The 26274-nt window shown below is 43.7% G+C and overlaps 2 protein-coding genes and 1 long non-coding RNA gene across 3 annotated transcripts; 2 read left to right on the top strand and 1 right to left on the bottom strand.

Annotated features, from left to right (window-relative positions):
- Window positions 1-238: 238 nt before the first annotated feature.
- On the bottom strand, window positions 239-16922 carry mospd2 (motile sperm domain containing 2). Its single transcript, XM_062534623.1, has 15 exons — window positions 16534-16922; window positions 16394-16448; window positions 15770-15925; window positions 15142-15228; window positions 14503-14657; window positions 12080-12140; window positions 11742-11780; window positions 11504-11628; window positions 11106-11279; window positions 5511-5629; window positions 4382-4475; window positions 3993-4089; window positions 3210-3339; window positions 2790-2892; window positions 239-814 (listed from the first exon to the last, which is right to left on the bottom strand). Exons 1-15 carry the CDS (start codon window positions 16564-16566, stop codon window positions 668-670), a joined length of 1575 nt encoding a protein of 524 aa, XP_062390607.1. The 5' UTR covers window positions 16567-16922; the 3' UTR covers window positions 239-667.
- On the top strand, window positions 16297-24612 carry fancb (FA complementation group B; the record flags this gene model as incomplete). Its single annotated transcript, XM_062535060.1, has 9 exons — window positions 16297-16327; window positions 17556-18529; window positions 19210-19362; window positions 19446-19541; window positions 20276-20404; window positions 20886-21055; window positions 22975-23399; window positions 23853-24096; window positions 24384-24612. Coding segments are annotated over exons 2-9 (2358 nt in total), but the record flags the coding sequence as incomplete, so codon positions are not given.
- Window positions 24613-24668: 56 nt separating this feature from the next.
- LOC134078592 (uncharacterized) lies at window positions 24669-25664 on the top strand. Its single transcript, XR_009938842.1, has 2 exons — window positions 24669-24986; window positions 25131-25664. It is a non-coding gene; the product is annotated as an uncharacterized LOC134078592 (long non-coding RNA).
- The last annotated feature ends 610 nt before the right edge of the window (window positions 25665-26274 follow it).

The following is a 26274-nucleotide window of genomic DNA, read 5'->3' as shown; positions in this document are numbered from 1 at the left end:
CAGGAAACTGGCATGTAGAGACAGAACCGTCAGTCGGATAGATGGATGGATGGATGGATGGATGACAGTATGGAGCATAACAATATGGTTAAATTGTTGAAATTGTTCAGTGTTAAATGAATTATTGTATTGTTTTTATATTTATGTCGCCTTGGACAAAGGCGTCTGCCGAACAGCATAACCATAACCATATAGCTTAAATGTTTGTCACAAAAATGAACAAAACTGTAACAAAATGTAACAAAACTGTTTCATTTTTATTGATGTTGCATATACACTGTATATTATGACATACTGTAGACATAATCAGAAAGTTAATCTCTACATGATCTATAGAACATCTAGTATAAATTATTTATTTATTTATTTATTTCATCAGGAGTAATAAAAAATACCTACACTTTGAAACCACACGGTCATCCGCTGTGGCTGTTACGCCTTTGTTCATCTCAAACACAGTTCTCTTGAGAGATCAGGTCCTGGATCACATGATTAGGATACCACATGATTCCCACATGATTCACTCGCAACAGTTTTCCATGGTCTCCATGGGAAAGCCTTTCCATGTTTTTTTTTTGGTCATTGTGTTTCATGAGTAGTTTCCTTCGGTCAAAGTTGTGGCCGAAGGATTCCATGAGTAGGGTCAAAAAAGAGGAGTCTGAAGAGGCTAAGAGTAGGAGGTCCATATTAAGTACATGGTGGAGAAGCTGAACGCCATTAGGACCGAAACAAGGACGGTCAAAAGCCTCTGGGACGACAGACACGAGTCCAGCTTCTGCTCCAGCCTGGAATTGATGGCCATGAGCCGTATGAGCTGCAGGAGAGAGAGGACGGATGAATTAGCCCCACATGCGCGCGCACACTTGAGCACTTCACCTCACTCATATCAGGAAAAAGAAAACAATTCGGTTCTTAAGTCCGACGTCACGGGCCCAACAGCTTTTTGTTTTGATGAGAAGACGTTTACTAGCGCAGCTGTAAACTTTGTCATCATCACCTCCGTTTTAGTGATTGTAAAACCAAATCGCTGAACTTTAATAGAGTAATAACAGTGGCAGTGCACTGTGCAGCCAGATGATATATTCAAGGGTAACATCCAGGCTTCCGCAAAAAATAGGAGTTTATTAGGTTGAGGGAACAATTCAGTATAAGATGACAATTTTCTTAAAGGCTACTCAGAATAGTGGGAAAAAATTAGTTTATTTTACCGTCTATGGAGAAAAACAAGTGAATCTGTGGACCCGGAAAGAGATTTATTATCCCATTACTACATCATCACTTAATAACCGAATGGTCTGGTCTAAATGGAATCTCTAAATGAAAAAGGACATCAAGACCTTGTAAACTTCAGTCAAACTATTGAACTGCAGACCTGCCAACCTTGAAGACATTTTTTGAAGTAGCACCTCGAACAGAGGAAAATGTCGGCCTTTATTCACACAGCCAAAAACAGACATAGCCATGCATGCACACAAGATACATGTTGGATAGCGACCCGTCTTTAATCCAAGATATCTATCTAAACTTGATGTGCGCAAACTCCAATGTGTGCAAACTGAATCTTTTACAGTAGCTTTATAATGTTGACAATCTGTTTTAAAGCCCAATAAACCTGACCTATGAAAAATCCTTGTGTTGACAGGGACTGATGTGGTCATGTTGTCCTATTTCTTATACGTGGTCATATGAAATATGCTCCAAAGGGAAACAAAATGTAACACTCATGTTGACCATCTGTTTTACAGCCCAATAAACCTGACCTATGAAAAATCCTTGTGTTGATAGGGATTGATGTGGATGTGTTGTTCTTTTTACCTCCGCCAAGGAGGTTATGTTTTCATCGGGGTTTGTTTGTTTGTTTGTCTGTCAGTCTGTCTGTCTGTTTGTTTGTTTCTTTGTTTGTTGTTCGCAAGATAATGAAGAAGAAACAAACAAATTTTGGGAGTGATCCGTATCCGTACCAGGAGGCGGCTAAGTTCTTATATGTAGTCATATGAAATATGCTCCAAAGAAAAAAACAAACTTAACACTGATCAGTGAGAAGCTCAAATGTTTAGCCTAGGTCCATCAGTCGTTAATGGCTGCTTTTGGCCTTGGAAAGCGCTGCGTTTCCTCAGCACCTTTTGCTTATGAAAACTTTAGCCATCAGAGACTCACGGGACATATAATGCTTACTAACTAACTAATATATAACTTTCCAAAACAACACCAAACTATTTGGCCTAATTCAAAATCGCACTCAGCAGACATTTCTTACTTTCGTAAAAACGGCATCTTGGGGAATGGGAATTTGCGAGTGAACACTTCTGAAGTTCACCTCATCAAGTCTTTCATCTTAACCCACCGTTGGCTGAAGAGAAAATAGCATAACGAGAGGCCACTACACTCTGCCTGTCATTCTCACTTGTCACTTTCTTTCTGTAGGCCCTTACCCTCGCATGAAATAGATTACCGGGACATTCTAATTCACATGCTCCAGGGAGCTTTCCGGAGAAGTTGGATGTCTGCTTGTTTTGGGGTAGTTTTAATTTAAAAATCATGAACATGTGTACAGTAATTTCCCGCATATAAGCCGCATTGTGTATAAGCCGCAGGACAGTGTTTTATGCAAGTTAAAAGAAACAAAACCATATTAACACCATATTAAATGCCCCCCTGTATTAACCTCATAGCTGAAGAAATTTAGCAAAATCAATGTATAGGCCACGGCTAATAGTCGGGAAATTACGGGTATAGGTTGGCAGGTCTGGAACTGAATCCATCTTGAGCACCACTTGTAGGGGACTTACGGTAGTTTGGAGGTCCTGCTGCCCATTGGTGCCTGAAGCCAGTGGACCCTCACTTGTTGAGCTGAGGATTGGTTTAAGACTCTCCAGAACATGACAGCGCAACCTGGTGGGGGGGAGGGGGACATGAAAATACCAAAAGTCAGGACACTTCACATCATGGCCTCATGCCTACCTGAGATCTTCTGCTACCATATTATCCATGAGCTTTTACGCAATTTGTATTTGAGACTGTATTTGCCCTTATTCCTTTTTTTTTTTTTTTTTTTTTTAACTGTTTTTTATGTTATTGTTGAGTGTTGTACTTCAGAGCAAAGATTAACCGGAGGCAAATTCCTCGTTTGTTTACGCAAACCTGGCCAATAAAGCTGATGTTGATTCTGGTTCTGACAGGGCAGCATCATACAGCCTGCTCACGCTCACCTGTGCTCCATGATTTTGGCTTTGGGAACCTCCTTCCAGAACTGGGCGAGCTCTGGGGAACCAGCCCCGGCGCTCTGCTCCATCTCCGCGGCCATGACCAGGAACCGGTCCTGTGGCGACGCCTGGAAACCTGCCGAGAACACATCACGCGCCAGACTGTCACCACCAAAAGCAGCGCAACCTGCTCCTTATCCACTCAGGGAATAAGCGCGGAAGATCGAGGCAACAGATTGGCCAGCTCTTTCTGCGCAGGAATGAATTAATCAGGTTGAATAGCCGAGGAGACAAATTTTTGGAATATTTCCATTTTTTTCCCCCCCTTTTTTATTTTTTTTAAAGCTAGCCTTGGCACATCTTGAGCTTTGACTAACACTTCAACGCATGGAGGCCTTTGAACGTCTTATCACTAAAAGTCTTTGCATCAGACGCCCACACTGGCCTGCAGGAAATTGGTTGAAGGAAAAAACCTTTGGGGGCTGCAGCCTCACAGGACGATAGCCCGCTGTCTGACTGCCTCCCCAGAACCTCTTTATTTACTCCTCCCGGAGATTTCTGAAGGCACAGTTTTGGGGAGATAACAGATGATTATTTTATCACTGCTAAAATATGTATGTCAGGGAAAAAACAGAGAGAAAGCTGCACTTTGTCAGCACTTTCCCCAGAGTTAACAGACAAGACTTTTTTTTTGATCACCCAAGAAGTCTTTGTGGTGGAAACATCTGTGAAGTGCATGAGAGAGAGAGAGAGAGAGAGAGCACAGATAAGTGCTGCGCTGTAACGTACCTCCATGCAAGGACACCACGATATCCATGGAGGCTCCGGGTTCACAGCTGCTGTTGCTGGGTTTGACGCGGTATTTCTCTGGTGCCGTAGTCCGAACCTGCAGAAAAGGGAACTCCATCAGTACCTCCACAGATACTTCACAGATACGTCCATACTTCTTCCATAGTTTGTATGTCTGAACTGAGTGTGTGCTGTCTGTGTGTTTTTGGGCTCAGACCACCATCTATAGCATTTTTGTTTTTTAACTTTATTTATTTATTTATTTAATATAGTGACTGGAAACACTTTCAATTTCGTTGTACCTGTGACAATGACAATAAAGATAATCTATTCTATTCTATTCTACCAGAACCTTGGAGAACAAAGATAGGGGCCGTGTTCCGTTTTACCTTGAAAGCCACCTGATTTTTCGTGATGTTGTTGAGGACAATGAGGCATTTCTTCTCAGAGTCTTTGGAGCCAAAGCTCAGTTCTTCCGCTGGACTAAGAACAAAGAAAAAATCAAAACTCGGTTAAAATTAAAAACTAGCTTCTTAAGGGTTGTAATTGTGATGTATACACAAAATGACATTAAAAGGGCAGCACAGAATCTGCAGTAACAGATTAGAGAAGCTTTGTCTAGACACTGTGTGGTAAGGTTCAACGTGCCTTTTTCATGGACAGGTTGAGAAAGTTGTCAATTTGCTCTGGCCTACTTAATAGATCAAGGCCACTTCACTTTTAAAAACAGCCAAGGTCATACCACCGGTACCCCTGATAAACAACTAGGCTATGTGCCGCTTCAGATTCCACCAACACAATATCAGTACAGTACAGTGTGACTGCAATTACTCCTTGAAAGCACTAAACCCTCCAAAAGGATTAAAATTCCTGCCCAGCGTTTCCAGTTGTTGTTCCCTGGCTCGGAGTTCTGGAGGGCTTCACTGTGATCTGCTCTTGCTCTGGCTCTCCCCCCCTCCAGCCCCCTCCTGCAGCCTTTAGGCTCCTATGGGGTGCCGTTCAGTACAGCACAGTACAGTACAGTAGAGGGAGCAAATGGTAGCCTGAGGTCATAGGGAGTTCTGCCGTCTCTACACAGGGGAGGAAAAGAACACCCCTGACGATAACAATGAACCATCAAAGGCTCTTTCTACCCATTTCCTCCCCTTGGATCCTTTACTGAGAAACTTCCTCGTGGACTAAGGATAGGCACAATCAGTTTATCGCTTTTAATCATGGCCTTAAGTCGGCTGCGGAAACATCAAAATGAGAGCCTCCACTTCCACAGGCGGATTTCCAAATAGGGCTTGGGAAAATTACTCTGTCCCTTTGAATAATTACTGTGCTCCAGATTACAAACTGGTAGTCAATGTTGTCTGGCAATTTACCTACTGTAGTTGTGAAAGAGGTCATAAAGAACCCATTTTTTTTCTTTCTAGCACAAATGGTCCATTCCTCGAATTTTAGTTTACTAGGATTTCTGACCGGAGGAAGCCATAGAAGGGAACCACTTCCATCAGCTCCACACTGTAGACCTACCTGATATGTAGTAGTGTGCCTTTAAATGTGGTCAGAGGCTTCCGAATTCCTTTCAGTCGACCATACCCATCCCCTTTCTCCAACTCGTCAGGCTTCAAGCTGTCCTCAGAGAAATTCACCTAAGGTCAAAAAAAGTGGGACAAGATAAGAGAAAAAGATAAGAAAAAACGCCAACTCCATTCAAAGCCAATCAGGGCCATTTGTCAAAAGGTCCAAACTGTGCATAGTTTGACCTCTAAGACTCCCAAATCAGCAAGTTGACTTCCTTTATTTCACAGGAATTAAATATAGAACATGTGACGCTACAGGAAATGGCCAGAATAACTTCTATGTGGTTGCGCTTATTGGGATTTGTGGAATTAAAAAAAAAAAACTCATACAATAATGTGAGGAGTCCACTAGTGGTTTCTGTCAGTCAGCTGAGGCCAGCGGAAATATAGCTCTTAACCTAGTCCAGTAGAGTCTATTCAAGGACCTCAAATAAGCCAACTCAAAGTCTCATGACAGCCCACACCATTCTCCCCTCAACAGTACAATCTGCTTTGACTTTCGCAGCAAGTAAATGCTGACCGCTCCAGAAACCCTCCCAGAAACTTCCGCCTCATATCCACATCACCCACATATATATACACTGGCACATTAGGCGACCACCCTAAAACTGCTGAGGACCCAACATGCTTTGTGCAAGGTTTGCAAAAGTAGGGGAGAGGCCAGTACCGGTCAGTAGGCACAGCACGTGGACAGCCATTTTGTTTATCAGTGAAACTCAGCCTTCTGGACTCAAGCTGCTACAAGCAGCTGGGGGAAGAGTGGAAAAAGCAGACATGAAACCAAAGAGGAGACCAAGGGTGACTGCATGTGATCGTTGTGAAAAACCTCACTAAGGAGTCAGATGGTTGGTGGAAATGAGATGAGTCAAATGGTTTTCTATGTGTTGATAATAAAGAAATAGAGAGCCCGTTTTTACTTCTTGAAATGCGTTTTATTGATCAGTAAAAAAAAAATCAAGGGAAATGCACGATAATGTATTAGTGAAATCAAGTACAGTGTTTACATGTGAGCAGTACAGGCACAATTTATCGGTTTATATGAGGCAGTGTAATGGGATTGTATCTGCTCAACTCTGTACACAGAGAGATTTATTGGCATTGGGAAAAACAACCTATGAACTCATTTTGACCATCCATTCAATAGGACTAGCTGTCTTAGTTAAAGTTCACAAGGTACAGTACTTGACAAAAGCCACCTGAATAACAATGTTAGTGTAAAGAAAGTTACTGTAGGCCTCATCAGAGACAAAGATGACCTATTAGGTTTTTGAAATAACTGGAGAAATGCTCACATACAGTCACTATGATTGCAATACTGGCATGAATGAATAGGAAATCAATAGACATTCAAGTGCAACCCATCAAAAAAAGCAGTCTCTTCTGAAATGTAGACCATTCTTAGGGTCACCTTACACCAAACAACTTTGACAAGATTTGGGAAAGATGCTTGAAAGATTGTAGCCTTTTGAGTAAGGCTTGAATGGGGGGGGGCACTAGTTAAGAAGACTTCAATCTTTCAAGAATCTTTCCCAAATCTTGTCAAAGTTGTTTTGGTGTAAGGAGGGCATTAAATCAGACAAGAGGCTCTCAGACTGACATCCAAGTTCAAGATTCAGGGTTTGGGGAAAGGCATAGGGAGTGATTCACATGATGGCACTGAACTTGAGGGACTGGGCCTCAATAACATCTAATACATTGTAGTGTTGTGGTCATGGCCACTTCAAAATGTCGCATGCAATACAGCAAAGAGATGCGGAGAGATCCGCAAAATGATTTGGCAATGCAATCATCAAATGAAATGAAAGAACCAAATACTTGGTCTGTGTATGGTCAAAATAGTGCATTAATTGTGTTTGATTACATTAAAAATCAAACTTAGCCCTTCTTATAAGAAATCTTCTGATAAGGAGTGTGACTTTTAGTAGCAGCTGTGCAGTCGCTTAAAATGAAGTATCCCAACCGTAGTCTTTTGAGTGTTAGAATGTGTTGACATGTTCATAGGCAACAGAGCAAAGTAGCATGGGCTAATGGAGTAAGTAGATAAAGTGGCCCTGAGATTTGACAATGCCTCTTTTTTTTTCACAAACACTGCTTATAATCAACTTCTAAAAAAAAAATATTAAGCATTAAAATATTCAGAGAGGTTAGTATTATCTATATCTAAATCTAAATCTAGCATTGTGTTGAACATTTCCAGTTCAACAGGTTTATTTAATCTGTCTTTTTCTGAAATGAATGAACCCTTCATTAACGCATCAGTGACTGGCTGGTTAAAATGCAGACTATTGCAAAGGTACACTTAAGGAGCTAAAGTGAGGTTACAACAGTTGATAACGTCATCCCTGCTGTTAGGCCAATTAGCCACATTGGCTAAAGACTAGGTGAGCCCCTAGTAAGCTATAAATATCTTCTACGGAGAACTCGACAATGACGAGTTGGGCCAAAACCAGTGAGCATTTTGTTTTGTTTTGTTTTGTTTTTGTTCTCTCTCATAGAAAATGCATGTTAGCTTTGGTTAAAAATGAAATTAAAAATCACATCAGGTAGTTATTCAAATTTCAAAAACAACATGATGAAGTAAGAATCATTACTAATTGAGAGCAGGCTATTTGACTGCCAGGACCGCAGTTCAGAGGCATACGGCTGCCTGGAGGCGAGGAGTTTTCTGGGAACAGTGTGGGACAGTTTGGGCCGATCGTCAGAGACGGGGGACAGAGCATCCGGACAAGCGGCTCCTTGTGCGGCACCTTAATCCGGTACAATGTCTTACCACCACCAGCCCTTGTTTCAAAAAAGAAAGACAGGAAATTAGTTGGCCAGTTAAAGAGTGGAGAGAGAGAGAACGGTCCAGAAGTGGACGGGACAGACTAGAACATGGAGCACACAGGGAACAGGCAGCCTCAGGTGGCAATGAAGCATCAGGGTTCCCTCCTCTGTTGCAGCAGAGAGAGTAAGCACTGTGCTGCCAAATGTGCTCGTTCTTAAGTGTCCAACGCAGTCTCTCACACACACACACACGCGCACACACACACACGCACGCGCGCACACACACACACGCACGCACACGCACGCACACACACGCACACACACGCACATACACGCGCACACACGCGCACACACACACACGCACACACACGCACAGTTTGGGGATTGGTTCATCTATCATTCTTTGCTGTGCTTATGTGTGGAGTAAACTATACTACACATGTCTTAGCATAAGGTTGTGTAACACATCAAATTATTGTGCTTTATGGTAAAATAAACAAAATACAGACTCCCAATTTTCCCCATTTTATGTCCTGTATTTTTTGGTGGAATCAAAACCAGTGCATAGCCTAGTTGTTTATCGAGGATACTGGTGTTTCTGGATTGAGATTAAATTAAATGACTGCTTGTTTAAAAGTAAAACAACATCTCTTTGCTACTTATTTGACCATGACCTAGTGGATCAAACCCACATGTATATCCAAGCACATTCGGTTCCTGACACAGTTTCACACTAACTGACCCCTGACCAAACACACTCTGTGGAGTGGACACATAACCGCTACAGCTACAGCACTCAGACAGCCACAACTGCTTCCAACACTGCAGGCAGTCACATCAGCAGTCAGGCCATCACAGCCAGTCTAGTCTCTCTCTCTCAGGCTTGTAAGGCCTCCTCCTGCTGCTCCTCCTTCGCACCCTCCCTGGGATCTTCAATCGTTACAACATCTGTACCAAGATGCTCACATTGTGGGCAGGGAGAGCATGGGAATTCATACAGGCTACCCTGCTGCCAACTCCTGAAGCTAGTGGGCATTGCGAAAAAAAAAACCCTTTCCATCATACATAAACAAATTAACGTGATACGATCCAATGGCTTGCGTCAAGAAGTAATAAAAACACATACACACTTGCTCAAAACCCTATCCAAGTAACTATTGACAGCTAACTCATGCAATGCATTCTCCACCAGAAAACCACAACAGTTTTGGACACTTTGGTAAGTTTTGTGATCTCTCACTCACACTCACACACACACACACAGTCACATACAGACACACACACACACACACACACTTTGGAGCTCAAGTTCAAACACTTCTCAGAACTGATCTAGTGCACATCTTGTCTAATTGCCTGCACTTGCCCAAGACAGCCGCCGCCAACCACTGGCAACAGGAACGCCACCGCTCGCCACAGAAGCGCTGGCACAGATCGGAAAAATGAATGATTTCTGGCCTCCTTGACGCACTTACTGCTCGTGGCGTGAACCTTAACTACTGCAGCTACTTGACATCATGCAAGAGCCACCTTTGTTTGTTCTCAGAGAGAGAGAGCGGCGTCGGGAGTTCAAACGGCTCGGCTGAATCACAAACACGGAGCGGGTGAATGAGCGCAGTGTGCTGCTGCTGGTGGTGGTGCGCTGTCTGCTGATTGGTCAGGAGGACCCTGGCTAACGACGACAGGACTGTGTGTGTGAGCAGTGTCGGATGTGTGGACGGCTGAGAGCCTGGAGCTGAACCGCAGGCTGCAATCACACCATCCTCTCCTCAGGGACTCGGAGCCCACCAGATGAGACCACCCCAGAGTACTGAGTAACAGGCTCCGACAGAGCACAGCAGCCCGGCGTTAAGCAAGGTCAAACGCGAGCCACTAAATGGGCATAGAAGGGAGTCTTGTAGGCAGGGCCATAGACCGTTTTAAAGGATACTGGATCACCCTTGATAAAACAACTTCCTCTGAAAAAAGGGAGTCTTGTAGGCTGTGGCTATAGACCGTTTTAAAGGATACTGAATCACCCTTGATAAAACAACTTCCTCTGAAAAAAGGGAGTCTTGTAGGCAGGGCCATATACCGTTTTAAAGGATACTGGATCACCCTTGATCAAAATGACTTCATCTAAAAACACATTTAAAAAGGGACAAGACTCTGCTCTAGGCTTTAAGGCACCTTTACGATCCCGACGTTGTGAGAAAATGCACGTCTCAGGGGGACGTGGCTGGATAAGCAGTTCCAGCGCTGTGGATTAAGCCTTACAGAGCACACAATAGGAGCCCTGCTGCCACATCAGAGCACTGCCACCAGCTAATTCAGTCCTACGGTGCTTCAGAGGAACTGAACAGGTGTAATCTCCAAGAACAAAATATATGGACCAAATATGAATAGATAGATAAATAAATAAATAAATAAATAAAACATCAAAGCAGTAGCGATAACCTCCCAAGACCCCACACACACAGCGCCTTCATATAATCAGGAGCGATAAGTGTTGAGCTGGAATCAACTTACAGTGGGCCAGTGAGGCTAGTGCTGGTTATTAATAAATTATTCAGCACACACCGCGGGCGCTTTACCATACATTAATGACTAATGAGGATACCAGTGGCTGGCTCAGGACAAGAATCTGACAAATGACCCTGAGAGGTGTAATCGGAGAAACAAGGGCTTTCTAGCAAACTGTAAACACGGTACGTTTTGAAAGGGAAGTGTAGATGTTTTGGGGTTTTTTTTGCTGTTGTTTTTTGTTGTTGTTTTGCTGTTTGTTCCAGGAATATCATACCTTTCTGGGCTTGGCGACCACCTCAGAGCTGTAGCTGGACTCCAAGCTCTCCTTGCAGTCCACCTCTGGGTCCTTGCACTCACTCTCATCCTCGCTGACAATCGGACCGTTCTCACTGACAGGGGACTGGAAGTCGTCGTCAGGCAGGGGAGGATAGGTGTACTTGAAGGGATCCTGAAAAACCAGCACCACACACACCACTTCTCTTAGCAACTGAAAATCTAGATCCTGAATCATTGCTAAATGACATTATCAGTCAGAGCTCCCACATTGCTACGCAAACCAGACAATCTCAAATGTTATGTCATTTCTTATCAGCAAACGTGTTCAGACCAGTACAGGTCTCCAAACAACTAATTGGGATGAGTTTTCGTCAAAACAAAACCATCAGTACGTACCGTTCCCCCCATGTGCGGCGGAAGGTGTTCTGGGCCGACATAAGTCTGCATATCACTTTTGTTCACAAATTTGAGTTTGCTGATGGCCTCAGGACCAAGCCATGTCTTCACAATCTTCCAGGCAGCTAGCATGGGGACAGCAAACAAGAGGGTGATGGAGTTGGCCGACATGACTGATAGAATCGATCGATTACGCTAATGACAACAAACTACCATGCCTGAAGAAAGACATACTCACCATTCATGATCCAAGGCATCTCGTACATGATCATTTTGGCTGAAATATGAGCAGTCACAAAGAAATCAATTGTAGATGAGAGCTCACGTCAAAAGACCAACTATTTAAAATAACTCCATTCTCAAAATAGGCATCGACTTAAGTAGATCATATAGCTCATATAGGAGTAAAATTAAAATTGGGTGCCCCTATGTGTTCACACATGTATGACTGAAATTAGATAGGTCAGTTCAGCAGCTATTTTCTGGGACACAGAAGTGAACTGAATTAACTTTTGTAAATTGGATAAAAATATATATATATATCTATACATTTACAATTGAATGTACTGTACTTACAGAGGAATTTAGGGTAGTATACTTTGAAGCAATTAATGATATATTTCACAAACTCCATATCCTGAAAAGAGAGAGGGACAGACAGACAGAGAGAGTGAGAAAAAGAGAGAGACAGAAAGAAAGAAAAAAAGAAAGAAAAAAAGAAAGAAAGAAAGAAAGAGAGAGAGGAGATGAGGGGCATATATCACATACACTGGCTCAAAGCAGAGTTCAACCATAAAGAGCAGAATTTCATAAGCTCAGTGTGGAGACTGTTTGCCCAGGCAGGCGGAGATATTTACTGCCCCCAGCAGGGAAATGACCCACTTCATAAAGACTGAAACTTTGTCACAAGTTTTGCGGTGCACTGTTGTTAATCCATTTCTACTCTTACTTCCGGCCACCCGCTCTTCCCTCAGCTCCAGGAATACCAGTTTGTCAGTAAAATAAAAAATGTTTCCACTGCCAAGTAAGCACACCATGCAAGATCCAAGCAAGAGATACATGTTGCTCTGCTGAGTCATTCATTTACTTTCAGTTGTTACACAATCTCCATGTTTACTGCAGATAATAAGCAACCATGATCTCTGCAGGCTGTTGCTACAGATGTGTTCTCCATCACACCATGAAATGTCAAAAATACTTAAAACCAACCAATTTGTGTACAAATATAGATTCCAATAACTAAAATTACATAAACGGTGAATGAATAACTTCTCACTGTGTATCCTATCATTTTTTCATGGCTATCCTGTGAAACAATAACTTTTTTTTTCCTCTGGTACCTTGTGGAGAACACATATTATAATATCTATGTACCCAAAACACATAAGGTATGTGTGTAGACACCTCAACCAGAGAGAGGCAGTTCTGTGATCATGCAAACACAGGAAGACATTCATTTGGTAAAGACAGAGTCAGAGTCCAGAATTAGAGTCCAAATTCATCACAGGAAAAAAAACCTGGGAGTTACCTGCAAAATCCTCCTTTACATGTTTTCAGTGAAGAACAAAACAAATATTTCAACATATTTCATCAAAGAATAAACTGTTATTAAACAATATGTACGTATTGTATGTATGTATGTATTTATATTAAAAAGATACTATATTCAGGGTAGTTATCACAAAATAAATAGAGAAAAATTAAGACACGGAAGAAGGATCCATGTGTATTATGCATCTTAAGAAAATTGTACTGATGTCTACTAATCTGCTCCCTCCATAGTCCATAGTGTGCATATGATTAGAACAGTGCTTTTTTCACTGTCCCTGCTTCCCTTAAGTAGGCCATTTCAGAGCGGATGAGACAGTAGAGACAAGGACGGAGACTGACTCAAAGAAGAAAAGATGAAGAGAAGAAAGGAAGATGAGAAGAGAATGAAAGCGATGAAAGAGGAAAGCAAAGACATGGGAGTGTGACTACGACCTGACAAATGAGCAGGAGAAAAGGGGTTGCTCCTGCAGGGAGAAGGCAGGAACTGAAACAGTGTCAGTTTATGGATTAGACAGGCAAGTTGGATTGACCAAACGGATTTAAAGGTCACTTTAATCTCCAACGTGTTAAACCATTGAACAACAACAATCCTTTCCAGCCTGCATTCAAAACAGCGAGAAATAGGATGCACAGCACAGCCCATAAGGGCACACAAAGGCATGATAATAAATACTAATTATGTATTTACACATGTACGATAGCGAGTGCATAGTCAAATGGTAAAAAGGTATTAAAAGTCTAAAAACGAGCCCAATAAATATTAAAATAGTCAAAAGTGAAAAAGTAAATATTATTTTATTGGGCTACTAAATAAATAGCCCAATTAACTAATACCTTGCCAAATAAAATAAAAAGGTACGTTTTGACAATGGTCTCTCTTCGAATTCGGGAATCATTTTCTGATAGAAATGGGTTTAGAGAATATGATCTACAGTATATGTGTGAGAGACAGAGAGAGCGAGACAGACAAAGGCAGAGATAGTGAGGCAAAGAGATAGATAAGTTGAAAACTCCAGAAATATTAGCCATTTGTTATTGGCATCAAACTGTCCATGTGTGTACTGTCATTTAAACACTGCAGAACCCATTGTCATTGTCTCAAAGCAAAAATTGTGAATCAAAGCATCACAGCATTGTCAATTTCGCCTATAGACATAAAACAATGAATATTAAGAGATGTATGGTCAGTTATTCAACATTGTCTACAGCATCTTGTTCCTTTAAAACAAGGCCTTAACACAGCTATATCAAAGTATATCCATTGTAGCTGCCAATTATACTTTCAGTCAATGAATCCGTCCATTATTTTTTTTTTTGATTAATCCTCAATTAGTTAGTGATTAATTCAGTAGTAAGCAAGTAATCAACCCATTGTTGCTGCTGTAATGTCCATCAGTGAAGCACACATATCCAAAAGCATGGAAGCAATTAATGAAATGCTGGCTTACAATGTTGCTAAGGCCGGACTCAGTCATGTCGAACACCACAGTAAGAGGCATCCCTGGCTCACGCTTGGCATAGCGTTCCAGCCAGAAGGCCACATACTTCTTCTTGTCCTGGAATGTCTTTGTATCCTTCACATGAAGCTTCACCTTGAACCAGACTAGGAAACACAACAGACATAAACACTCAAGCAGGGCCAGCAATCTTATAATTTCAAAAAGAATCTCTTCTTAGACATTTTACCAGCCTAGTGCGCCCATAACTTTACAGATATCAATATCCAAATCTCAAGAACAAGCTTGTGGTCACAGTGGCAAGGTATGTTATGGCATTTTGACAAATTATGACAAATTATGACATTTTGTGTAGCAGTCTCTCAGTAAGGTGTCACCCTACTTCATACAAAACGAGCAACACCCCTATGAGTTTTTCACAACAGTGCCCAAGAAAACAAAACAAGAAGACACTTTTGTCCTAAAATGAATAATATCATAAACAATCATATAGGAAATGATTGAAAGTAACATGTTTAAAGGGTGAGGCATTAAATTTCAGACCTGATAGGACAACAAACAAGAACAATAATAACTTGATGATTCAATAAGTCAAGTTAATCATCTACAATATGACAGTGAAATACATACACAGTTTGTTGCCTTCTTTGTCATAGCCATGGAGGAAGACAGCACCAGTCTCAAACATCCACTTGGGAATACTACTTTCCGTGAGGTCTATTAAGAGGGAAAAGGCAAATTCTGGTTATGTACCCCAAAAAACATCCTTGTAAGTGTACCACATCCTTGTTACACTTCATACACAGTTCAGTTAGTGTAGTCATTAGATCATTTACACAGCTAAGAAATGGATTCTGCGGCTTAGCACAGTACACAGTGCTTTGAAAGGAACACCATAGGGAACAAACACAACTGGGAGAAGCCCAGGAGCTGAGCACAATGATGCTCTCTGTGAGAAAAACAAGAAATCACCCAGATGAGGCCCAAATGAGGGCAAATGTAGGCAGAAGGGCAGGGGAGCCTCTGACTATGTAAATCACTACAGTGATGTCCTGTTGTCAGAATATGAAGCCTCCTGTTTTCAAAACAGACAATACACACTAGATACACGAACCAAAGTCTTACAGCTTGGGTTACTGTATCAAAATAAAACAAATACATCACCGTTCACTTAAACAGCTATGATTCTTTTGAATGCATGATTAGGTAATTACCATACCAATACGTTCATGAACTAACCCACACAAGTAAAACCCACCGTTCACGGTGTATTCTTTTCGCCACTGAAAACTTTCATCAATCATTTTCAGTGCGTCGTCTACAACATTCTGTCGCCACATCAAGTAGGCTTCAACACAGCTATCATCCTTCATGAGTCGGTCCACGTCTCTGGAATCATATTTGTCTGACGAATCTGGAAGAACAGAGAAAATACCTACTTAAGAAACTATTATGAGCACTGAAGTGAATACTAGAAACCTCTGGCCTTTACCCCTGAGAGTGACTGTTACAATTGCAGAGGTGGTCTCATTCTGATAACGCAAGGTTAACGTAACCTAAGACTTTCTTGTAATGCCTGCAAGGTATTATTTTAAGGGCCCCTGGTTCCGTCAACTTAGCTGATATTTCAGTAAAACGCGAACAGTTTCAAAGTCCATAAAGTAAACACAATGTCAGGTGTAACATTACATTAGTCACTCAAGGTTCACTCGAGGTTCACTCAAGAAGGCACGATGAAACTGCATTGTACTGTAACGTTACGGTACTTGCATTGTAAAGCTTGTGAAAAACACACTTGTCAAAACACCAGTGACAGGTAAGATATGCTAGCTAGCTAGCTAGCGTTAGCCAGTAAGCAAGACTAGCTGGCAAACGTTCTTACCTTGAACATATTCACTCTTGAACCTTTGTCTCGTTTCTTCGATCTTGTTTTCATTCTGTTAACAAAAGGGAGAATATTTATCACACCATTTAAGGAGACATATCTGGATAAGTTTGAGTTGACAGGCTAACGTTCGCTACCTGCTCTGATTCAGGCTGACCCACTTCCGCCATGTTTGTTGCTTGGACTGACTGTCACAAGTAACGTTTGCTTGAATTTAGTTAAAGCGGCCGTCTGTTTTTTGAAACTAGAACAAGTTCCTTATTTCTTCCCTTTGCGCATAATCCATGAATAGAGTTCCGCGTGAGTAAATTCAGCGCCCACTTAACCAAAGTGGAACTCTGAAACTAAGTAAGTTAATGTTAAAGCCTTTGGTTAAAAACCAACTACTCGGAGAACCAACGCTCAATGAAGACCTTGTGTATTTAACGTTACGTTAATAAAACATAAAAACATGTAGTGCTAGTTGATGTGAGCGGCTATTGTTACAACTGCTGCCAGGCAATTCTCCGTGTGCTTTATTTATGTTGGAGAATCTGGATTTTCACCCACAAAGCACTTTCGGCTCAGCCCACAGTGAAAAAGTTCAGCCCACTGACAGATTGTGGCGCGCTGCTTTGAGTGGTGGTAAACATCTCCTGATGATGGAAACTTATAAGTTAACGTTGCAGGTAAGCTAGAGCGTAGTACGATCACGTAGAAGCGTTTCAGTATAGAAATAATAACTTGGCTATGGTAAGTTTTTGTTTTAAGAATGGCTATTACGTTTACATTCATGTGTATTACCTCGTTGCATACACCAACGTTGCTGTATGACCATATAGCTAACTAGCTAACAAGCTAGCCTCGTATCATAGAAATAAACATGGTTTTTCTATATGGCCTCGTATGATGGCAGAATATGTTGCACACTACTGTTTGTCACCACGTCTATTTTACACTTTCTTTATCAGGACATCCCATTCCCCATTAATGAAAACTGTTGTCTCCATCCATTGCCAATGGTTCACAAGTTAGCTAATAATTTCACCCTCATCTAATGAACGTAGCCTACTGAATCAATGAGAAACAAGTGCATAGGCTACTCTGATTATATCCTAGCAAGCCAATACTCTACCCTTAAATGTGATCAATTCTTAAAAATAAGTCCTGTCTCTTTCAGATGATGGATCACACAAAGATGGCCAATCAGTGGAACTGCAGTTTGCACCTTTAAGACTTGTGATGACTCAAGGAAAGCAATACACAAAGCTGATCACCTTTAATGGTGACATCCTTTCATTTCAGTGCAGATGCTCTCATCAAGATGGGGACAGTCGGAAGAAATCAGAGCTCACATGTCTGAGGTTGTCATTCTCAAAGGAAACAAACTGTTTTACCTCACAGAATGGTGACGCACCCATATACAAGGACAGCTCTGCTGAAGTAGATGTAGTTTGTTGCTCCTCTGCTTTAGATGTGAGAAAGAAAATTGTGGTGCCTTGCATTTTGCTAAGACTATGGAAGCGGAAAACATCTTGTTTCAAGTATAAACTCATCTCATTGACAAGCGCTACCAAAGCAGAGCTCCACGTGGAGTTTAACTCCCAGTATGAACTGCAAGATGGTGTCGCAATATTCCAGGGGCCCACCGTTCTATGGACACATGAGAACATTGTACATTATGCATCAGCACAGACCAGCAAAGTCAAAAGTATTGCTGTCCAGATGTCAGTTGTTTTCTTAGGAGAGTTATGCAGTAATGTTATTGTATTAGGCTCACAAATACATTCAAAGGAAGAAGTGAATGGTCAAATCAGTGTTTGTAAAGATAACAAAATCATTGGTTACTCAGTTGAGGATGGAACGGCGATCAATGGAACATGCATTATTCCAAATGCATACAGTTCTGTTGTACGGTGTTCTCTGGTGGTTTCTGCAGTGGAGGTCAGAGGGCACATGCAAGTGAACATGGTGGTAGCCACAAATAAAAAACAGTTGGTCTGTTTTGAGAATGGAAAACTCAAAGAAGTCTGCCAACTGCCATTCGAAGAACCTGAATGCATCAAGATGGCCACCGTTGGGAACAGTGGGCTAGTGATCGTTGTCTCTTTCAACCAAGGAAATGTCTGTGCTGTATGGAAAGACACATTTCAGGTAGTGTTGCGCAACTTGCACTAGCCTATTTGTTATTAGGATTGTGAATCTCTATGGTCTTATTTCATGTGCAATTGTGGGAAAGTCACCAGGGAAGTCGGTGGAACCTTTTGCGGTCTTTTATTTGTTGTTACCTAAGGTCTCCTTTGCAGTGAAGCTTGAATGTTATTTTGTTAGTCACTTTGGATAAAAGCGTCTGCTAAATCAGTAAATGTGAAGTTTGAAGAGTCTAAAGGTTCTTGATAAGAGCAGTATGTTTTTTTTTTCTTGTAGATAACACTGTATTAGAAGAATGGACTCCAAAACCTTTTGTGAATGTTTTCTTTACAAACCCTGCCTAACCCCGAATGGAAAATTGCACAGTACCTTTTAATAGATGTTTTGCACTTGTTTCTTTTGGATGCACTCTAATGCACTTGGATATAGCCACAGATGTAGCAGAAGTGTTTTTGCTATGATGAACACATCCGCTGAGTACCTTCTGAAGGCATTTAGTGAAAACCTTGTCATGCACACCTGCACCACTAAGAACTGTGCCTAAGAAAAAAATGACAACTCACTGTCTCCACTGCTTCTCCTCTCAAAGAGCAAGCAATGGAAAAAAATATTTGCTGTCGTATAAATCTGTCATGGTATTAGTAGTTACAGATGATTTTGTTTTTATGGGTTGTTTTTCTCAGGTTGCGGCCTGCTGGTCTGGCGTGAGTTCGGTGCTCATCGATGACTTTGTTGGCTGTGGGACTGACCAGATCCTCCTGGTGTTTCATGACCACACCCCCTCTGAGGCCGTAACAAACTTCATCATGACAGACCTCTGTGGCACCATGTACTCTGTGAGTTTGGATTGCTCTAGTCTACGCCGTCTCTTCTTGTTGGTTTTCTGCTCAGTGTTAACGTGAGTGCGTTCTGTGTTTAGCGTGGCCGTGGCGAGATCAGTGAGGGATCTGAAGCTTCAGATGCCGCTCAAGGAAATTACCTTTGCACCATACAGGCATTAGAATCCAGACTACAGGTGAGCCCTGTCGAGCTCTGTCCATTTATTTCTACGTATTTTAAAAGTGAACCATAATGTAATGTATAGTTAACTCGAAAAGCACTCCCGAGAGCACAGACCTCCGCCAAGCGAGAACATAGCCGCCTCTTGGATCCAGACAGTGATCTGGATCACTTCCAAAATGTAATGGTCATGTCAGACCTTTCCTGAACATTTTTTTTTTTAAGATTATTTTTTGGGCTTTTTATGCCTTTATTTGGACAGGACAGTAGAGAGAATGACAGGAAGTGAGTGGGAGAGAGTCGGGGTGGGATCTGGAAAGGACCACGGGGCGGGAATCGAACCCGGGTCGCCAGCGTACGGTGCAGGTGCCCCAGCCAGTTGCGCCACTGCCGGGGCCTTTCCTGAAAATTTAATCGAAATCCATCCAGATTTTTTTCAAGTTATCTTGCTGACAAACAGAGAAACAAACAAACGGACATACAAACAAACCCCGATGAAAGCATAACCTCCTTGGCGGAGGTAATAACAACTAATCAAAAACCACCCTTGTATGCAGACGTATATGTAAATTATCTTGATCTATTATGGCCCATAGAACAACAAAACGATGTAAAGCGATCATGTTGCTTTTGATCACGATTAATAGTGTAAGCTTTTCACTCTCTCTGTTCAAAGTCCTCTCAGCAGTGCTGAAATGTCTCTACTCAGTGCAAGCCTTTTTCCCCACGCACGCCTTCTTTGATCCTTAGAGTGGCCTGACCTTGCTCCAAGACCTTCAGAGAGACGTGGACGTCAAAGAGAGGGTGCTTCTGCAGTCCACCGATGCTCTGGCAGATTTAGTGTCTGGAAGAGAGCACATCATATCAAAGACAGAACAGGTTAGGTCTCTCTTCAGTGAACTCGCTCTTTCATGTCTCATGTTCCAATATGTTTCACAGCCTCTTTTTTTTTTTTTTTTCTTAGTTTTCTTATTCTTAGTTCCACCCTGGGCAACATTACAATTCTGTTCAGCACAGCAGTATTCTGTCTAAGGCAGATACAGTGTCAGATTTTTGTTCACTTGAAACACATACATTTTATGGGCTATGATTTGCTGAGCATGGCATATGTAGTGCTGTATTGGACATGACGTGTGTGTGTGTGTGTGTGTGTGTGTGCGTGTGTGCGTGTGTGTGTGTGTGTGTGTGTGCGTGTGTGCGTGCGTGCGTGCGTGCGTGCGTGTGTGCGTGTGTGCGTGTGTGCGTGTGCGCGTGTGCGCGTGTGCGCGTGTGCGCGTGTGCGTGTGCGTGCGTGCGTGCGTGCGTGCGTGCGTGCGTGCGTGCGTGCGTGTGTGCGTGCGTGCGTGTGTGTGTGGTATAGGAAGGTTTGGTGTCCCTGTGGGAGGATGCTGATGAGGGAGAGGAGGCGCAGCAGGAGGAGAGGATGCCGCCTGAGTCAGAGCAGCAGCCCTTTCTGGTGGAGAAACTCTGGCAGCGAGTCATTGAAGACTGCCTGGTTGTAGGAGTGCTCTTAAGAAAAGAAGATGCCATGTAGGTTTCCTGTCCTCTAATGATCTTTCTCTGTCTTCCTTTTTCTGTTTCTCTCTCTCTATCTCTTTCTCTCTCACTGCACTCACTCACTTACACACACACACACACACACACACACACATATATATATATACACACACACACACACACACACCCACACACATCATACACACTCTTTTTGTCTCTCGTGTTTACACCCCAATCAGACAAGGCTCAGATCTTAGCAGCCTGTTTTCCGCCCGTTATGAGCGTCGCGGGCCAAATATCAAATTAAGCCTGCGCTAGAAGCCTTGTGGAACGTCTCATTCTAAATCACTTGGTAGTAATTAACTTGACTCGACTCCATTTTCTTTCCGTTTAGCAAACAGTGTGAATCATTAGCTTGATCTGTACCAGAACACTGGCCTTGACTCTGCGATAACGATACAGACGCTGCTAATTGTGTCCAATCATGCGTGGCTCCTACGAATGTCATCCACCAGCTGTCAGTTTTTCGGCTCTGCCGTCGCCTTCTTCTTCTTGAGGTCAGAAAGCATTCACATTTTAAAAGGGACTGCTGACTTCTGACTGCTTCTTTGACAGCAACAGAGTTGCTTGCTCTTATGGCAACAGAGTTGGAGAGAGTTAGTGTGATTCTACCCTGCAAAAGATGAGAGAAGTACATCAGTTTGTCAAAGATTTTCAAAGTTTCTTCAGACTGGGTAAACCCAGCCCGATCTGCCGTCGATTTGTTGCCTGTTGATCACGCCTTTAGTGCAGTAGAAAATACAGAGTAGACTCCCCAGACTAATGCTCAATCTTAAAAGATTGAGCTTAGTCTGGTGAAAGCTAGGCTAAAGTTTCTTTGTTTCTTTTGTGGAATTATAAATACTTTCGTCTGTTATTGGAAATGCTTCCAGCAGCAGACCGTAATCATCAGCAATGCGCTCACGAACTGTTTTGATGTTTTTCACAAACTTTTTCATTCATTCTTTACTACACTTTGATGTTATCCATTTGAAAATACTAATGAGAGCATAGCTCCCCTGATCAATAATGAACTGCACATCTTTTTGTACAGTTTAGTTGACTATATTTTAAATATAGAACACATAGAATAAAAGTATGTATGTGTAATGTGCAATGGGCTGTAATCACCTGTGGAGAGTGGGTGAACAGACCATGCAAGACAGAACTAAATTGGTTGCTGCTGATTCACGTAGATCAGTCAATATGGATCTTGTATTTTTGCTGGTAGCGGGTCAGCCTTATTTATAGATGCACAAATATCTCTCATGGCAAGTTCATGGCCACTTCATCAGGGATGTGAACATATAAATGAAGCATATCTTGAAGGCAAAAAAAAAAAAAAGATCCCAAAAAAGGCTCTACTACAGCATGCCCACCTCGTTGCCATGGCAACAGTGTCTCCCCTCAGAGCTCTTGTATTTATTTCTTTATTTATGAATTCTTTTGAGGCTTCAGCTTGTTGTGCAATCACAGTCCTGCCTTGCTTTGCCTCCGCAATCACATCAAGAGGAGCCCTTGAGCTGTCAGGTGCAAGCTTTGTCATGTGATGATGAGGGACCAGCAGGTCTCACTGTGAGTGACCCCTGTCTCGCTAACTCTTGAGGACCGTGTCACTTTCACCTCTGTCCGTGTTGTGATGGAGAAGCTCTCCAGCATCCTAGGGGAAAGCTTATGTACTACTTACCCATCATTTCCCGACTGTAAGCCACGGCTTATACATTGATTTAGCAAAATTTCTTCAGCTATGAGGTTAATACAGGGGGGGCAGTTAATATGGTGTTGATATGGTTTTGTTTCTTTTAACTTGCATAAAACACTGTCCTGCGGTTTATGCACAATGCGGCTTATATGCGGGAAATTACTGTAGCTGTGCTAAAGGCTATTTGGATGTTTTTTTTTTTTGTTGCCAGATTGCTTGAGAGCGCCTCCATCTCTCTACTGCTGGAGACTCCAGCTCAGGGCCAGGCTGCCCCAGTTCTCCAGACACGGAGTCGTGCCCGCTGGGTCCCCGCCGGCGCCCGCCCCTCGTCTCCTCCCGAGCCCGCGGCCAAGAGGAGGAGGCCGGACCAGGCGGAGGGCATCAGCTGGGACAACGGCAGCGGCGACGGAGACGAAGGCGTACCGAAGCTGGCGCTGACCGCCGTCTGCGCGCTGACCCCTCTGCTGACCTGTGGTGCTGTCAAATGCCCTGTCGTGCTCCATTACGTCCTCAAAGAGGTGTCGCCAGCGCGTGTCACCCGGCCCCGGGCTCCGCAGGCGCTCCAGTGCGGACGGATCTCGCTCAGCATTCCAGACGTGCTCCAGCCCAGCCTGCTGCGCCCTGCAGCACACAGAGGTACCAGCGGCGCACTGTACTGTACTGTACTGTACTGTACTGTACATCCCTCCTTTACTGTACATACTGTACAACAGAGTCGGACGTCTTGTTGAGGCACGCTCCTAACTATGGCGAGCCAAACAAATCAAAAGCCAAAAGGCCAACGCAGACACCACCCATTCAGCTGCATTTCGCTGTGACGAAAGAGCTGTTAACCAACATTATGAAATGGGGAAGCTTACCACTTGTACTACTGCTGGTTTTTTATGACCAAATGGGGCAAAACCACTAATCTATAAAGAAGCCTTTATAGATCAGTGGGGAAAACCCCAGTTGTGTGAGCTTTGGATTCTCTGCTGGTTTTTCATGACCAAATGGGAGGAAACTGATATCTTACAGTAATAATATAGCCACAACGACAACAGCAATAGCAACAATTAGAATGCATGATGTCTTGTGTTGTGTTTTCAGATGAGTCTAGAGAGGACCTTCTGAGCCTCTTGGCGTTCCTGGACTCGTGGTCCTTCCAGATCTACTCCCCAGACCACACCCTGTGTGATGTGAGCCAGTGGTTGCAGGAGGCGTTGGGCTGTGAACAAGTGGAGGGAAGTGCCAACATGTACTCGCTGTCCAACCCAGCGGGACCATCTGCTGCTCTGGTCTTCCACTGGCAACAGACGAGCCCCTTCCTGGGAGATCTGGTCATCTATTGCAGGTGCAGGTTCTAATTGACTAATCTGGTACAGTGAGAGTGTTATATAATATTTCTTAGAAAAAAAAACACACACACATGTCTGGTTCTAAAATACATCCCAATAAGTCAGTACAGCCCCAGTGTCTGCATTTGAAAATCTGATGCAATTCTCTCTAGATTGCCTCTCTCTGACTGCGGGTGTGCTGTGCCTGCTCTTCTACCTTCTTCCTCTCTCTCTCTCTCTCTCTCTCTCTCTCTCTCTCTCTTTCTCTCTTTCTCTCTTTCTCTCTTTCTCTCTCTCTCTCCAGAGGCCAGTTTGCTCTGCTCAGATTCCTGCACTCTCTGTGTGGTTTCCTCCCGGCCTCCTACCACATCCAGCCCCTGCGGAGGGGCAGAAGAGCCGAGGTGCGGGCTCAGGACGTGGGCTGCTCCCTGGAGAAGGAGGCGCTGGCCCTGAGGGACGGACTGTCCAGCCTCCTCGCCGCCCGCCAGACGAAGGGGAGCAGCGAGGGGCCGGCAGGAGGAGGAGGAGGAGGAGGAGGAGGAGGAGAAGGCGGAGGAGGAGGAGGAGGAGGAGGAGGAGGAGGAGGAGGAGGAGCAGCAGCTCCGCCAGCGGGGGACGAGCTCCAGAGACGGCGAGAGGAGTGGCACCGGGACATTGAGGGGAGCAAGAGGAGGGTGGGCCCCCTGGTGGCTGTGGAGCGCTACTGCTCGTTGGTGGAGAGCGTGCTCCAGGTTCAGCAGCAGGTGGATGTGGACGTGACACTCCTGGGAACAGAGGCCACATCTGTATTGAGTCAGTAGTGTCTCCTTCTTAACTGATGACTTAAGGTTTCTCACGTAAAACAACAGCATTGAACTGCTCTGTTTTCGACACAGCAGCACTTTTTACTCTGTCTTACTGGGACTCCGTAGAGAGAGAGAGAGAGAGAGAGAGAGAGAGAGAGAGAGAGAGAGAGAGAGAGAGAGAGAGAGAGAGAGAGAGAGAGAGAGAGAGAGAGAGAGAGAGAGAGAGAGAGAGAGAGAGAGAGAGAGAGAGAGAGAGAGAGAGAGAGAGAGAGAGAGAGAGAGAGAGAGAGAGAGAGAGAGAGACCTCAGCCGTTTGTCAGAATGATGTTTTGTCAGAATCCTTTCAGAAAAGTCTCTGTGAACCCCCCTCCCCATGTGATCTTGAGCGTACGTACACTGGCTATTCTCCTGGTGCTCCACCCCCAAAACCTGGCCGGGGGGGGTGGGGGATGTTTGTGGTGGTGACATTCACCTGGAAGAGCTCTCTGCAGACAGGCCGCCCCCTGGGGATGTGTACGGAGGAGCCAGACTAATGCACTGCTGCCGTCGCCCCCCTCTGATGAACTTCTCCTGGGGTTCACACCTCTAACATTCTGGTGACATTCGTCAGCCACACTCCCTCGCCCCCGGCCCTTGGGCGTCTGCAGATGGCTTCTGTGTGTGTGTGTGTGTGTGTGTGTGTGTGTTTGTGAGCGAAGCCCTCTGGGAACGCCACTGTTCCTTTCGTAACGAGCGCTCGCTCCTTTTGTCTCGGTCTTGTGTTTTTAGAATAAAGCTTTGGCGCTGCTGTGTACTTTGTATCAGGCCCTTCTCTCTCTCTCTCTCTCTCTCTCTCTCTCTCTCTTTCTCTCTCTCTCTCTCTCTCTGTCTCTCTCTGGAAGACGTTCTGGAGCGCCACATTTCATTGATTTTCATCAGCAATGTGCTTCTGGCTCAGCACCTGTGGTAGAGCAGGCAATCTGCCTTTGATGGTGGTCGTGGAGTTGCTAAAGCACAGCTCATCAATAATGCTTTTTTTTCCTATACGATACTGCTTGTGTCGTGTGATGAAAAACCAGTGCAAGGAGAATGTAGGAGAGGGTGTGTGTGTGAGAGTCTGAATGTGTTTGTGTGTGTGTTTGTGTGTGAGAGAGTCTGAATGTGTGTGAATGTTTGTGTGGGTGGGTTGTTCTTTCATATGTGGTTTTGGCCCCTGCTTTGAGAAGGTAGCCCAGGGGGATGTTTGGTGTGTGTGTGTGTGTGTGTGTGTGTGGGTGTGTGGGTGTGGGTGTGTGTGAGGCTGCACTGCGACTGAGCCAGGAGCTGCTGTGTCTCCATCTGTCTGTGCCACTTGGTCCTGTTGGAGATAAACTCCCTCCTCCGTCGCCATGCCAGCACTCTGCCAATGCCTCCGTCAGGTAATGGGCCCCA

The sequence above is a fragment of the Sardina pilchardus genome, chromosome 4 (assembly GCF_963854185.1).
Source record: "Sardina pilchardus chromosome 4, fSarPil1.1, whole genome shotgun sequence".
Classification (NCBI taxonomy): domain Eukaryota; kingdom Metazoa; phylum Chordata; class Actinopteri; order Clupeiformes; family Clupeidae; genus Sardina; species Sardina pilchardus.
This window is presented reverse-complemented; position numbering and strand designations above follow the sequence as displayed.

Excerpts from the sequence above, each read along its gene's own strand:
- mospd2 (XM_062534623.1), bottom strand. The coding sequence starts at position 16,566 with ATGGCGGAAGTGGGTCAGCCTGAATCAGAGCAG. Across the intron at positions 15,926-16,393 it reads CAAGAGTGAATATGTTCAAG|ATTCGTCAGACAAATATGAT; the intron begins GTAAGAACGTTT and ends CTGTTCTTCCAG. Across the intron at positions 3,340-3,992 it reads CGTGGTGTCCTTGCATGGAG|GTTTCCAGGCGTCGCCACAG; the intron begins GTACGTTACAGC and ends TGTTCTCGGCAG.